This window comes from Oncorhynchus tshawytscha, linkage group LG03 (genome assembly GCF_018296145.1).
Source record: "Oncorhynchus tshawytscha isolate Ot180627B linkage group LG03, Otsh_v2.0, whole genome shotgun sequence".
NCBI lineage: Eukaryota > Metazoa > Chordata > Actinopteri > Salmoniformes > Salmonidae > Oncorhynchus > Oncorhynchus tshawytscha.
The window spans coordinates 42,948,580-42,964,993 of record NC_056431.1 but is presented as its reverse complement, the minus strand read 5'-3'; the positions used below and the strand labels follow the sequence as shown (position 1 = coordinate 42,964,993).

At 41.9% G+C, this 16,414-nt stretch overlaps 1 protein-coding gene across 9 annotated transcripts in view; it reads left to right on the top strand.

The window, feature by feature from the left end:
* Positions 1-16,414, top strand: part of LOC112236113 (growth factor receptor-bound protein 14) — a 45,475-nt gene that overhangs the window by 4,025 nt on the left and 25,036 nt on the right. For 3 of the 9 annotated variants that reach the window (XM_024404707.1, XM_024404693.1, XM_042316537.1), the window contains 2 exons: positions 1,925-2,139; positions 3,540-3,672. The exons of 2 other annotated variants lie outside the window; for them this stretch is intronic. In XM_024404707.1, coding sequence (XP_024260475.1) covers positions 1,952-2,139; positions 3,540-3,672 — 321 coding nt within the window. In that variant the 5' untranslated portion in view covers positions 1,925-1,951. Of the gene's footprint in view, positions 1-1,305; positions 1,482-1,924; positions 2,140-3,539; positions 3,673-14,613; positions 14,873-16,414 lie in introns of those variants that run through there. 4 more of the 9 variants (XM_024404721.2, XM_042316573.1, XM_024404729.2 and 1 more) reach the window with 4 other exon arrangements.

Genomic DNA, 16,414 nt, shown 5'->3' with positions numbered 1-16,414 from the left:
CTGCTTAATGCATCTGTTGAATAAGCATGGGACTATTCACTTTCACCTTTACAAAAACTTGCATGTCACTTCCGTCCTTTTTTATTTGATGGTTTCCTGTTTTTGTTGGTGTCATGCTTTGTCAGTGGTGCTCTCCAGAGAGGCGGGCCTTTTCATATGATGGTGTGTCTAAGTGAAAAGGTAGCCTAAGCCAGTTGGAGCTGTGTTATTGTGACAGTGCAGTTAGCTCGGGCTCCTTTACACCGGGAGTGCATTACTGGAGGCTCACAGCTCCCGCTTCCCAAATGGCACTGCTGTTTTTCAGCAGCAGGGACTGGGAGACTAGTCAGGATCGAGGGAAAGCTGAACAGAGCAAAGTACAGAGAGGTCCTTCATGAAAACCTGCTCAGGACCTCAGATTGGGGCGAAGGTTCATCTTCCAACAGGACAACGACCCTAAGCACAAAGGCCAAGACAATGCAGGAGTGTCTTCTGGACAAGTCTTTCAATGTCCTTGAGTGGTCCAGCCAGAACCCAGACTTGAACCCGATCAAACATCTCTGGAGAGACCTGAAAATAGCTGTGCAGCGATGCTCCCCATCCAACCTTAGAGCTTGAGAGGATCTATAGAGAAGAATGGGAGAAACTCTCCAAATACAGGTGTGCCAATCTTATAGCATCATACCCAAGAAGGCTGTAATCGCTGCCAAAGGTTCTTCAATGTACTGAGTTTTTATTTTTATAAATTTGCACATACAAAGCAGTTTTTGCTTTGTCATTATTGGCTATTGTGTGTAGATTGAGGGGGGGATACAATTTCACCAATAAGGCTGTAATGTAAGAACATTTGGACAAAGTCAAGGGGTCTGAATACTTTCTGAATGCACTGTATAGTACCTTTTTTTTAAATACATTTTTTGTTTGACCAGCAATCAAAGCCTTTTCTTATTCCACATTTTTAGGATGTAAAATGGTAGAAAAAAATGTACAAATGCTTTCATTTCCCCAAAACTTGACTTTGGTGCTAATGGTGCTTTTTACATGGAAATACCCAGTTAAAAACATTTGCTACATTTTGTATTGACTGAAATTCTGTCATCCAGATTTCTGCAATCTAAGTAAACTGGTACTGCGACCAGATGTTACCTTAATCACATGCAGGCAGTCATTATCTACAGTAGCCTCTCAACCCCAGCCCAGTCTCTGCTACACATTACCTTTTCAGATAGATGTTATCGTGTCAACCCCCCCCACACATAATGCCTGGCTGGCTATCACAGAATGACATAGACTACCACGCCACAGCCCACCATACCACAGCTGAGTCACTCTGTCTGGGATACTCTCCACATGCATCCAGTCCAGCACAGGGTTCAGTTTAAAGTGGAGTCGGGACCTCAGTGTGAAGTCTGTGACAAAGGAACACTTGGTCTTACAGTCTGGCAAACCTCCAGGACTCATTACAGAGATACGTTGCATACCGACAACGAACAGCCCTTTGTGTAAGTGTGCTTTGTGTGCAGGTCTGCTTTCCAGGTAGTAAAAAATAATCATTTCATTCAAAACAAAATGCAAGAAGTGGGGAAAAAAAGAGGGTAAATGAACAACTAAAACCAGGGGGAAAAGCCAGACGGGGAGAGAGACACATTGGTGGATTTTAATATGTCACTGTGTCAAAGCAAAGAGGGCTCATTTGGGAGTCATTGAGTTAAAAATAACTTTATTGTGGTGGATCATGTTTTGGTAGGAGGGTTCATTTTGCCCCACTGGGCCAGCCTCATGGGCAGCAGATGAGCCTTGCGGAGAAGCTTGTGTCTGCTGTGTGCTGTGATCAGACAGAGGAGCCCAGCCAGCTCTCGCTCCCGCTCTCACTTTGCTCTGCTCTGCTACTGCCCTGCACACTCTACACGCCAATCCAACAGCTCGTCTCTTTTCTCTGCTCCAGATGATGCCTTGGAAATAGCCGGCCCCCATGAGTGATATGAATAACACACTGGAAGACATACACACCTCTGGCTGCCTCGGAGAGAAAGCAGAGATTTTTGGGAGTGGGAAGGGTAATGTGAGTGGCTCTTCCAGCCCGTCCCTCATCCCTTTGCATGGTCCTTTACAACCACCAAATGCCCAGCCCTCCAAGACTGCTGTCTGCAAAGGAAATAGGTATGGTTTATTTCTCCTTTGGAATGGCTGCTGTGAATGAGTGATTTACTGTATTTTTTTCAAACTTATTTTTAGTCTGTTTTCAATTAACTGTCTAAAACACAAACCTCATAAATGTGTTAGATATGCTGAGGCTCTTGGAGGAAATACTATCTTACTTTACACTGTAACTCACTACTTGAAGTTAATCTTTAACATATGTGATTAGTGAGCTCCTACAATGTGCTCTCCTACAGAGGAATAGTACACCCTTTGTGTTCACACCGGTAGGGCACAGAAGTCCCAGTTGGACAATAGCTGTAGACTTTGTACCTGTAAACACTTGTGGTGAGCACACAACTGTCAACGAGAGGATAGTTTTAGCCAATTTGGATAGTACACTGAAAGGAACTGGACTCAAATCAAGCACCTGTTACTTTTCTGCTTGTAATTAGTAACTTAGTAACTGCTGTGTGTTTACAGAGCAGTAAGGAAATGTCAACGTGAGCCACTTTTTTTTTTTTTTTTTTTTTTTTTTTTAACCATTCAAGGCCTTCACTTATAAACTCTGTTTCCTATCTTCTCATGCTGCTACCGGAGAATGTGGTGACGATTTTGTCAGCCTGGTCATTCCCACACGAACAGGGTGTGTTTTCTTCCCTGCTCGATTTTTATGTGAACGGATTAAATGGACACGCTTTGAGAAGTAAACAACAGAACGGCCATCAAGGCCGCACCCTCGTACATGACACGATCAGAAATCCATAAATAAACAGAAGGATTATACACTGTATTTCAGTTGTGGATTCACTGCATGAATGGGGCGACATGGGTATACAGATTAGCCGATACAGAATGTATAGAGGGAGTATCACCAAACTCTATCTTGATTAATGTCGGATTTAATGGGATTAATGCTAACTTGGAGAGAACTAGGCTCCAAAGTGTTATTTCTAAGTGTCCTCTGAGGTGGAGTGTGCATTGTTATCTATTTGATCATATATCGGTTTGTCCCTCTGCTGGGTGTGTCGTCTGACTGGCTGAGAGAGAGTGTGTGTGTGTGTGTGTGGGGGGGGGGCGGGCGGGCGGGCAACACAGACACAGTGACTGGCCGTCAGCCATGTCTGTCTGAGAGGATCACCTGTTCAGTCATACTGATCCCCTCGAATGTACAGAAGACACATTGTCCTCATCAAAGGCCCCAACAATAGTGAGGAGGTATAGAACACAAGCTGGCCATACGCAAGCTTTAGTTTGGGTATGGACTGTAAAATCTGATGTCTCAGATAGAAGCTAAGGAGATCCCTATGACTCTCTCTGTAGGCTCCAGACCGACAGTCCTCCAGCAATCTGATCTATGGTCCCAATGGCATTAACATGGCTGCCTCTGTTTTATATACTCCTTCTTTCCCTTTCTCCAGGAAGAGTGAAGAGGGAGAGGAGACTCTGCTGACTGACCCATTTCCAAACCCTTTCCCAGAACTTATTCCCTCAACCGTCTCATCCCTCGTCTCTGATTGTTTATTACCCTGGACCAAAAGCGGCGCAACTCAAGTGAGCAGATATTTTATTCCAGTCTGCGTTCTCTGTATATTATATTATAGAAAACACCAATTTCCCCCTGTTATGTTTTCCAGTTGAAAACCTCCGGCATTTACATGTGATTCTAAATAGCATGGTGCTGTCAGAAGAGAGAAGAAATAGCCGCAAAGACGCGTGTTAATTTAAATTCACCCATAGCTCGGTCATGTTTGGCTTGCGCTACGCATCTGATACTGCAGGGCGTGAGGACGCACAACCAGTTGTGCAAGTATGAAAATGAGGTTGTTGAGAATGCCTTGTCAGCACACTCTACAGGGAATCCACACTACGTGTGCTTGTGAGAGCCGGTCTTTACCGAGATTCTGTATCAGCACTAGTGTTACAATGAACAGCACACCTGGTCTAATGGCTAATGTCAAAATGAATGCAGTACATCCGGAATAGGGTGACATTTGGGACGAAGCCATTGTTGGAGAGAGTGGTGAATGTGGGGGAGAGGAGACCTGGCACTGGGTCAGAGTTCACTCCTTACTAGATCCCTGGCTCTGTTTTGGTTCTTGCTTGATCTCATCACATGCAATTCCTGTGCTTAAATGAATAACTCTTCAGTACCTTAACTTGTCCCTATACCTATGTAACAACATTGTAGTTACGTAGATAGAAACTGCGACGCAATTACATGGTAAGAGTTTATCGGTACAGGTTGTTTGTGTACACGCGGCTGTCTCCCACCTAGAAGAGAGAATTAACGTTTAGGTTTATTAATTCACCTTACAGCAGATGCATGGTGTACACTAGTGATTGTACATTACTTTAACATAAAGTAAGTTTAAAATAAAGTTATACTTTTTTAAAATGGGGGATTCGATTCAGCCTGCACTACGGAACACCATACAGCATGGTCACACAGCTGCTCTTGCTGTTTCTGGTCTACAGAAATTCCTTTTTAATGATGTAATTAGTGAAGTTAAAACATTAGCATTTTCTCATTGTAGGTCAGGAGCAATGTTTTTTGTGGGGTTTTTTTATACTGCAAAACTTCGATTTCTGCCAATGTTGAATCTGTACTGTATGATATATGAGCTTTTACAGAACCCATGCTCGGTGCCGTTTACTAAACTGGGAGCACATTCATTATGTTCCAAGCTAACAATTATGGTTATGCTTTAAGAAATGACTGAACGTCAAAACGGAAAGCCTGCTATACATTATCCCCAAGACTGTCAAGTCAGGCTGGCTGTGGCTCGTTCGATGACCACACCACCCATTCCCTGGAGGCGATTGGTTCCCTGCAGGTGTTAATTACACTCACTGGGTATCTCTGGCTGAGGGAGGGGGAGGGGATGAGGCAAGGGGGGTTAGCCCAACTCAGACCTCTGAGTCATGGTAAAGCCTGAAATTACAGAGCTCAGTGCTAACCAAAGAAAATCAGCAGCATTAGACCTCGCTCCTCAGCTTTTAATAATGAGTTGCTTTCCGAGTGTATTTGTCATTCTCCAGTTGTCTCCGGCGCCCATGCGATTTAGAATACTTTGTGATTTGCTAAAGGGAGGTAATCAGCTTGTTGGTTGTTCTTCTGTATACAGTCTGATAAGATGATTGTAGAGCTCGATTGTCTTCCCAAAGAAACTAAAGTGTCAGTCTTCACTTGATACAGCCGTCTCAAATGAGCCTTTTATATCCGATCCCCTTTCCACTTGACCCAGGATTCACATTGAAACATTTGTGGTTGCATTTCTCTAATGATCCCCTCACTCTATAGTTTTTTTTTTAAAGTCCATAGGTTTAGCATGGATTTGGCTTTCTCTTTTGATTGTCAAGAGTGAAATACTTGGATTTCTCAGCATTGAAGAAGTATGCAGAATGACACCTTGGTGACCTCGGGCTGGAACAGTGTGGCTCCTTGTTAGCCTGTCTCAATGTGCTCCTTATGTAACACAATGATGAGAGCTGCATTCTCACCTGATTAGGCTGACAGGCTTTCACTCAGCCTTTTGAGCTGTTCCATTGTCGAGACAAAGGGAATATGTCAGACTGACCAGCTGTTTATGTGTCACAATCCCCCAGTCGCAGGGTCACGACCCATCCTCAGCGGCACTTGAGAAACCAGTGAAATCACTGCCCTAGCCCCATAAATGGGTGTGACAAGTCTGTCTATTGAATCCCCCAGGCTCTCTTTGAGGGTAGTCAGTCTCTAGGCAAATTATTTACTCTCAAAATTTTAAAGTAGGGCTGAACTTGATGATTTAGCCTCTGTTTCAATTCTCCTCATGAGGTAATGTGACTGAGAATGAGATTTGGGTCTTGGAGGCGTGCTTTGGTGTGTGTTTGAATGGGTGAAGCATTTGTACATTCACTCTGCCAAAACAGAACTTATATTAGTTATTGGGGTGTGATTGACGTGGGGGGTCCGTGGGTGGATTTTGAAAATGTATTTGCATTCTTCATCTCTAACTCATTGTTAGAAACAAATTTGGTCCAAATCGGATGTTAGGTACTAAACTCGGCAAAAAAAAAAGAAACGTCCTCTCACTGTCAATTGCGTTTATTTTCAGGAAACTTAACGTGTGTAAATATTTGTATGAACATAAGATTCAACAACTGAGACATAAACTGAACAAGTTCCACAGACATGTGACTAACAGAAATGGAATAATGTGTCCCTGAACAAAGGGGGGTTCAAAATCAAAAGGAAGGATCTGGTGTGGCCACCAGCCGCATTAAGTACTGAATCTCCTCCTCATGGATTGCACCAGTTCTTGCTGTGAGATGTTACCCCACTCTTCCACCAACTACAAGTTCCCGGACATTTCTGGGGGGAATGGCCCTAGCCCTCACCCTCCGATCCAACATGTCCCAGATGTGCTCAATGGGATTGATATCCGGGCTCTTCGTTGGCCATGGCAGAACACTGACATTCCTGTCTTGCAGGAAATCACGCACAGAATGAGCAGTATGGCTGGTGGCATTGTCATGCTGGAGCGTCATGTCAGGATGAGCCTGCAGGAAGGGTAGCACATGAGGGAGGAGGATGTCTTCCCTGTAATGCACAGCGATGAGATTGCCTGCAATGACCACAAGCTCAGTTTCGATGATGCCGTGACACACCGCCCCAGACCATGACGGACCCTCCACCTCCCAATCGATCCCGCCCTAGTGTACAGGTCTCGGTGTAACGTTCATTCCTTCGACAATAAATGTGAATCCTACTATCACCCCTGGTGAGACAAAACCGCAACTCGCAGTGAAGAGCACTTTTTGCCAGTCCTGTCTGGTCCAGCGATGGTGGGTTTGTGCCCATAGGTGACGGTGATGTCTGATGGGGACCTGGTTTACAATAGGCCTACAAATCCTTATTCCAGCCTTTCTCAGCCTATTGCGGACAGTCTGAGCACTGATGGAAGAATTGTGCGTTCCTGGTGTAACTTGGGCAGTTGTTGTTGCCATCCTGTACCGATGCTGTGTAGGTGTTACATGTGGTCAGCCACTGCGAGGACGATCAGCTGTCCGTCCCGTCTCCCTGTAGCGCTGTTTTAGGCGTCTCACAGTATGGACATTGCAATTTAATGCCCTGGCCACATCTGCAGTCCTCATGCCTCCTTGCAGCATGCCTAATGCACGTTCACGCAGATGAGCAGGGAACCTGGGCATCTTTCTTTTGGTGTTTTTCAGTCAGTAGAAAGGCCTCTTTAGTGTCCTAAGTTTTCATAACCGTGACCTTAATTGCCTACCGTCTCCTTAACCTGTTAGTGTCTTAACGACTGTTCCACAGGTGTATGTTCATCAATTGTTTATGGTTCATTGAACAAGCATGGGAGACACTGTTTAGATTTATTGAATATTATATTAATCCTATAAATTCAAATGGCCAATTAGGGTACAATCAACTAGATTAATTTCTCAGAGGTCAAATTACATTTCAATGCTAATCCTATGGTTTTCTAACATACCCACCATCTCAGATTGTTCTGAATTAGTTTATTTCTTGAGCTTTATGAGGTGGAATGACCCATGGGCGAGTCGATGCCACATTTTCATTTGTGCTGAAATCAAAATGAAAGAAAAGTTATCTTGCAAATTCAGCAGGCTATGGTGTAAAATATGCTTGTTGACTTGTCGTTTTAAATTGATTACTTATCGTTAATGCTGTCTTTTGGTGTGCTTATCAATATCACAAGCAACTTTTTTTCTCTCACTCCTATCGATAAAATAGTTGTATTTAGTCATACACAAGTTTTACTGTGCGTGAAGTTTCAAATGCATTCTGTCATTACTAAATGTGTAATGTGATAGGTATTTTAACATTATAATTTAACACACAAACAATAACCATGTGTGTGACGTGTATACTTTTTGTTTCAAAGTAGATTTGTTTGACTTCAAAGAAACACTCTGTCACCCTGATTTAGCCCACTGCAGTAAAAGGTTAACAAAAGATGTAATCAGTCTTCTAACTCCAATGAAAGGGATGATGACTCAATCTTTGCGAGAGATGGAAGGTACCTGATTTCATTGGTCCTCACCCCTGAGTTAGCCTGCCCTGAGTTAGCCTGCCCGGGACAGATTAGTACTAAAGGGTTCTTTGCAATCTAGATTTTCCCAGCTGAAAGCTGAGCCGCTATCGTAGTACTGGTTATCCTGAGTTGACCATCAGAAAGTATTCACACCCCCTTTGACTTTTTCCACATTTTGTTGTTACAGCCAGAATTTAAAATGAGATTTGTTTTGTCACCGGCCTACACACAATATTCCATAATGTGAAAGTGGAATCATTTTCTTTTTTTTTACATTTTATTGAAATTAATAATAGTTTGATGCAGTAAGTATTCGATCCCTTTTGTTATGGCTAGCCTAAATAAGTTCAGGAGTAAACATTTGCTTAACAAATCACATAAGTTGCATGGATTCACTCTGTGTGCAATAATAGTGTTTAACATTATTTTTGAATGACTACCTCATCTCTCTACAACACACATACAATTATCTGTAAAGTCCTTTAGTCGAGCAGTGTATTTCAAACACAGATTCACCCACAAAGACAAAGGAGGTTTTCCAATGCCTTGCAAAGAAGGGCACCTATTGGTAGATACGGTAAAACGAATAAAAAATCTGACATTGACTATTCCTTTGAGCATGATGGAAGTTATTAATTACACTTTGGATGGCGTATTAATACACCTAGTCACTACAAAGTTAAAGGCGTCCTTCCTAACTCAGTTGCTGGAGAGGATGGAAACCACTCAGGGATTTCAACATGAGGCCAATTGTGACTACAACTGTTTGAGTTTAATGGCTGTGATAGGAGAAAACTGAGGATGGATCCACAACATTGTATTTAGTCCACAATACTAACCTAAATGACAGGGTGAAAAGGAGGTCTGTAGACAATAAAACTATTCCAAAACATGAATCCTGTTTGCAACAAGGCACTAAAGTAATACTGCAGAAAATGTGGCAATACAACACATTACTGAGTCCACTCTCCATATTTGCAAGCAAATCTGTGGCTGCATCATGTTACGGGTGTGCTTGTAATCGTTAATGACTAGGGAGTTTTTCAGGATAAAAAATATACGGAATGGAGCTAAGCACAGGAAAACCTGGTTCGGTCTGCTTTCCACCAGACACTGGGAGATTAATTCAACATTCAGCAGGACAATAACCTAAAACGCAAGGCTAAATATACACAGGAGTTGCATACCAAAACAACCTTGAATGTTCCTGAGTGTCCAAGTTACAGTTTTGACTGAAATTGGCTTGAAAATCTAATGCAAGACTTGAAAACCATCTTGTCAGAGCTTGAAGAATTAAAAAAACAAATGGTGCAAATATTGTACAAAGTTCTTAGAGATTTACCAAGAAAGGCTCACAGCTGTAATTGCTGCCAAGGGTAATTCTAACATGTTAATTTAGGGGTGTGAATACTTATGTAAATTACATACTTCTGTATATAATCTTCAGTACATTTGCTACAATTTCTAAAAACATGTTTTCACTTTGTCATTATGGGGTATTGTATGTAAATGGGTGAGGGAAAAAAACATATTTGATCTATTTTGAATTCAGGCTGTAACAACAATGTGTAACAAGACAAGGAGTATGAATACTTTTCTAACAGCACTATAGTATAGGGCTCTGGTCTTGTCTGGAAGTAGCCTAGACTAGCTAGCAGGTTAGCCAACTTCTTTCGCTAATTATCTTCAGCTGGCCGGTGTGCGACCGTGGCAAAGTTGGTTTGTCTTTGGATACAGTTGATGAGGACAAACCATGTTTTTTTTATCCATCTATAACGACAAAGTGAAAAACTGGTACAACAAAAATAAATACCTAATTTACATACATTTTTAGACCCTTTGCTATGAGACTTGAAATTGACCTCCAGTGCATCCTGTTTTTATTGCTTATCCTTGAGCAATCAGGGGAGAAGGGCCTTTGTCAGGGAGGTGACCAAGAACTCGATGGTCACTCTGACAGAGCTCCAGAGTTCCTCTGTGGAGATGGGAGAACCTTCCAGAAGGACAACCATCTCTGCAGCACTCCACCAATCAGGCCTTTATGGAAGAGTGGCCAGACGGAAGCCACTCCTCAGTAAAAGGCACATGACAGTCCGCTTGGAGTTTGCCAAAAGGCACCTAAAGGAATCTCAAACCATGAGAAACAAGATTCTTTAAACTGATGAAACCAAGATTTTGCTTGACATGCCATTGTTTAAAATGGGTTTTCAAAGCTTTTCCAGTCGTGAGAAAGCAGTTTGCCTGAGCCACTGTCAGCCGCGCTTTTGCAGTGTCATGGTGCATTTGCATATCCAAAGCGGCAAGTCGTGACTGCTATGGGCAAGTCGACTCTCACATCAACTTCAACCAGCACTCTCCAAGAAAAGCCCCATGCTCTGTTGTGCATCTCTAACACATGGTTGAGTTAATTTGTTATCCATTTCTATTTTGTTTATCATTTGCCCGTGTCCATTTGTAGTTCTTGATCATATGTTGTATGGGCGGAACCAGTTTAAGTGTTAAACTATTCAAATGCTCTTCAAGCGAATTCATTAATGTTGTATAGAATATTATTCAAATACCGACTGTCTTTGGGGATGTGATGGTTGTTTTTTTTTTAAATGCATTTTTACATCCAGTTGTGTTATTGTGGTGTAGACACTTTCACCACTGATCATTACAATCTTTGGGTACATTACATACCGCGTAGTGGCTGACACGGAATATAATATTTAATGTTGAATCGCATTTGTTAAATGATTGTTTTCACATGATTTGGGTTTTAACTCTGTGTATGGAATGTGCAAAACGTTGTCACTTATAAAGACAGAGGGTTACATGGGCTAACGGCAGCCAGTGATTAAGAGGGCAGATGTGGTGATAAGGGGAGTAAGTTTGATCAGTATCGGTCCTATAGTACTCCTGCTCCCTCAGCCATATCACAGCCACTTCTGTGACTACCTTGTGAAATAGAATACTTATGCACTTTGGAGCGTGACCTCAAGTCAGATCCCATTGGTAGGAGCCATGTCCCCTGGCATTGCCATGTCTTTGCAGCACCAAGGGCCCTCAAAAGGCTAGCACAAAGCCCTTCAATCCATACCATGCTTGGCAAGGTGTGCAAGGTACACCCTATGTTTGTGTGGTAGGGAACGTGGTTATGAAGAGCGTCCTATTGGTAAATAAAGCTCTTTACGTAAAGCAAGTTGTTCCATGACACAGCTACTTGCGTACCTGTCGTATTTTGTCATTTGTAACAGCTTTATTTGTAAGGTATTGGTGGTTACATCGCAATCCAATTGTTCATTATTATAATTTCATAAAGATTTTAATAACATCCATATCATTTTATAGACATCCATAGTAGAAAGTGCATAATATTGATGTCAGTACTTCTCAGAGGCGACATAGATGTCATACAACAAGGGCATATGTCCACATGTATTCTGGTGAGACTTTTAGGTGTACAGAACTGGTAGAGTGGAAAGACACTCTGCTTGGCCCCTCACCAGACAGACAGGCAGACATACCCCCCCCCTGCTTCCAGACAGTGTTGGTGTTCAGTTCTGCCTTCTGACTCAATGAGAATGTCTGCTACCAGTCTGGGGCTATCACTGTGTCATATCACAAGGAATCTATACCTTGTGTACACATGTCTAGGTGGACGATTTATGCTCTTATGATTTCAGGTCCGGCACAGTCGAGTCAAACAGGATAGGACCATATAAGAATGACCATTGTTTTTGTGTTATAAAATAATATTAAGAGCACATAAATTATGCTGTAATATGGATGAAAATATCAATTTGAATGTACAGTTTACTGAATGTACAGTTGAAAAGAAAGAAGTAGGATAGCAGTGTTTCTGTTGCAATACCTCGCTACAAAGCTATTCCTGCGTATTTATTGACCTGCATTTTCTAGAGTTAGTTTTCTTTGCATGCTGTGTGTGTGTGTGTGTGTGTGTGTGTGTGTGTGTGTGTGTGTTAGTTGTAGTTTTATTACTAACTAGAGTTAGTTTTATTTGTCTGTGTGTGATCGCTGCAGACTGGCGAGACTCAGGCCTGCTGCTCAGCTCTGGGAGGGCCTGCGGAGGGTTCTTGTTTGAATCAAGCCCTGGTCAAGAACAGAGTGTCTGGAGCTGGCTTTGTTATGAGAGCTGCGGAGACGCCGCTATCTATCTGGCTCCATTAATTCAGATTCATTTTTGCACTCTAGGATAACTAGCAGCGTCTGCTTGTCTGTGCTCTCAAGACGATGTGCTGCGGTTCCAGATAAACAGAGAGCCTGTGAGCTTGGGAAGGACTCCTCGTCCGCTCTCATGAGGGGAAATGTATGAAATTCACTGCTGTGCTGCCTGCCTGCCAACCTCCCCACCCCCCCACCCCTGTCTGGTCTGGGAGGAAGGAAGGAGGGAGTGTGCAAGGAATCCTCCCTCTAAACTATGGTGCACGGTCTGATTCTGACCTGTTTACTGTGTTGTACATTTCATGCTCTTTCAATTAGTACATGAAGCCGGATAATGTATTGAAAATGAAACGCAAGTTTTATTTAATTTTTTTCTTGTTGAATTTATTTAAATGTATACCAATGGGGCCCTGTGTGGCATGACAGGGTTGTGTGTTCGATTCCTACAGGGGGACAAGTGCACTAACTACTGTAAGAGCATCTGCTAAATGACTAAAATGTCCAATTATATCCGTTTGCCTATAGGATGTGGTTGATTAAATAATTGATCAGCCCTTTAAAATAATCCAAGCATTTTTTTCTAGTCTCTTTGTTTCTCATAATATAGTCAGTGTATTATCTTCTCCTTGACGTTGCCTTCTCTGCTTGACATTTTAAGATTGATAGGAGAGTTTGGGCTTGAACGCTGAGCTTTGCCCCTGCTGAAAGAAATATGTAGCAGAGCCGAACTGGCCTGTGCATGTGTGGTCCGTATCTAACAATGGATTTCTGGGCACTTTTCGGCTGTGACCCATTATAGGTCCTAGCTAAATGCATTACTGGGTTTTCTGAAAAGAGATCTATCTAGCACTCTTGGATGTTTCTAGTGTCCTGTGTTCAAGGACATGTTTCTGCTGTCCTTTTAATAACACTTAATTAATTAAGAAACGCTTGAATTTTTCCAACAAAACCATAACATCATTATCAAATTCCCCTTTTACCTCAAACTTTAAAAAAAAGTTAATCAGCAGTTAGCATTTGGCAGAATAGTTAAAGGAGCTTGTATAATTGTTTAGCAATGTAGGAATTCAAATGGATGTTTTGTCAGGGCCAAATCCCCTTTTCCCCTTCGACGATTTCATTGAAGGCATATTTATTTAATGTGTAACCAGGGTTGGTTAGTAACAGATTACATGTAGCGGGGATTAAGTAATCCGAGTAACTGTAATCAATCCGGATTACTTTTTCTTTTAAAAATGTGTCATTTGGATTACAGTTACATTCTTAAATACAGCTGATCACATTTGGGAGTACGTTTAGGTGGAAACATTTATAGAACTTTGTCAGCATTACTGACACTGTGTAACTCCTCTTTATCAGACCATTGAGTGACTTTAATTATTACATCATTAACTCTAATGCATACTGTAGCAGCCTGCTCATACTTCATAAAGACTTCTTTGTTCATCCTTACAGTAAAACAGATGTGGATAATGAATTGTGGCAATTGTGGTTGTGGGAACAACTTGGTGCAGATCTATTTTGAACCCCCCCCCCAATTCACAGCCTGCCAACCACCTCTCCCCCAATCCTCTCTACTTGCCTGCTGAGATTTGTTTCATGCACAGCTTTTCCTTGCTAGTGTTGTATAGATATTATATCAGCCACCCGCTATTATCCATTCCCTATATTTGCACTTAACTTACTATTTTTTTACGTTACGAAATTAAATATGGAAATGCCTTTCAAATGCGATTTGATGGGTATTGTTGTGGACGTATTTGCAAATGTATATTATTCTAAAGTTGACAACATTTCTACACCATTTGTAGTACAATGATATCACTGAATATACCAACATATGTTCTTATGGTAAAGGAAAGAGGTGCCAATGCTACTAAAGAACTGGCCATTGATTACCCTCAAAGTTTTCATTTTCAGCACCAACAACAAAATAAACCTCATGTTGCATTTGTACCAATGGAAATACAGTCCCCGAGCTGCTAGAAATGAGCAACTACATTACTATAGATGATACAGTACACCTATTAACTTTTGTGTACCATTTTTAAGCCTGATATATAAAGTCATTTTTGCCTTCTCTGACCTTCTGCATTGTAACTATAGTCCTCCTTGGAACTATTTTTATCAAGAGCTGTTTGTGGCTTGATAAAGTGGCTTTCTTTGAGAGAGAGAGAGGGGGGGACGTTTTAGTTTTCCAAGGACAAAGGAGGAGTTTATTGTTCAGAGATTACTTCTGTCTCTGTCTCACACATTCAGTGTGCACGATCTCACTGTAGAGATATACTGTGCAAAGTGCATTCTATAGCACACAGTAGAATCACTTTCAGTCGAGAGGCTTCTGAATATTTAGATATTAACATTGTGATTGTTTGGTTTTTCTAAAAATAATTAATAGAATACCAGTATTTACAATTAAGATATATGGATACATTTCACCTTAGTTGTTGTGTACTGAAGAACGAAACATGAATTTCAATACGAGGAGAGTCACCTTGCCTGCCATTACTCCACTTTGTCTTCAGAAGCGGGTAGGAAATGAGCCTGTACCTTCCTCTCTTTGCCGCCATGTGCATGACTTCTGCTTTCTTGAACTATGCTAATTGTGTCCCGTGTTAAATAGTAACACTTCGATTCAACTAAGCATAGGAGTGAAAAAACGATGTGTGGGGAAATCTGTTAACTCGTCGGCATTTCTGAACCAGTTTGACTAGGAGAAAGAAAAGGTACCTTCAGATCCAGATATCTGGTAGTTTGGACTTGATCCTTTGGAATGTGCTTCAGTCTTTTTTTTTCTATCACTTTCCTTATCAGGAAAGGAAAGTTTTCTTTACATTCAATTCATGTATTTGTCTTCAGTACATATTCCCCTTTATTGCTGAAGTACACTAGATGGCTGTCATTAGAGGGCCCATTCGTCTCCCGAGGTTAGCTACACTAGCCTTCTCTGTTTGTGGGTTTTTGTGTGTTACTAGCTGGCCTACATTTTGCACCAGAAGCTTCTGTCGATCTAGCGGGTTTTATAGTAGCGGCAAAGTAATGTGATAATGTTGCAGTCCGAGCACTTATTCCAAAACGATGGTTGACATTAAAACACAATTGTGTCCACGTATTTTTTTTCGAAAGGCACAATGAACTCAGACTACCAAATTGTGACGATATCACTCTTAACGATGGATGAACCAACAAGTGATTTGGAATGCAAAACATCTGACAGCTTGAGATATGTGTCTATAATTGTCTATAAACCTGTGTGACAAAAATGACACTAGAGTGAGCCATTTCAAGGTTCTATGTGAGCCTGTTGCCTGTTGAACCACTCTTGAGAAGCACCACTGTTAAATGGGTAAAAGGTCTGCCCTAGCATTATTTATGGTCTTTCAACATATTCTTGGTTTGGTGTCCTGAGTACCTGAAGATTTATTGTTGAAATAAATTAAGCATTAACCAGACCCATGAAATGAGAGGTTTGGCATTACATGGCAGAAACAGAATAGACGGCTGCACAATGTTGAACCTAAATGCCTACAAAACGAGCAGTAGGGCAAAGAGGCCCTTGAGTAGCAGCTTGACCTGCTGTGTCCAGACAGACGGGCAGTTGAAGCTTGTGGCGGAGTAGCCTGGTTAACTGAGCTCATCCAGGGCTTTGCCGTAGTGAAGTGCACTGTGGATGTACAGTGGATACACACTGAATCGAGCTGTGGGAGTGGAGTTCAAGGTAAAAACCAGTACACACTAATTGGTAAACCGGTGTCTGCAATCTTGTCCTTGAGATAAAGAGGACTTATAGAACGGTCTATGCTTTGCTTAACGACGCTATATTTAGGCCAGCGCAAATGTCTTTCCTTTCTCAATAGAAGACCATTGAGACTCGGCACATCATGTTCCTTTCTTCCCGGAGTTCTGTACATTTTGAATGTCCTCCAACGCTGCTGTCGACAGGGAAGGACGGGAGTAGAATTTGGGTTGCATATAGTACTGCTTCATAGCTCGTAGCACTGCTTAGCTCTGTCATCACCATTATCGTTGTCACTGTAGCCCAACTCCTATCTTATTTCCCTCAGCCCTTTTCT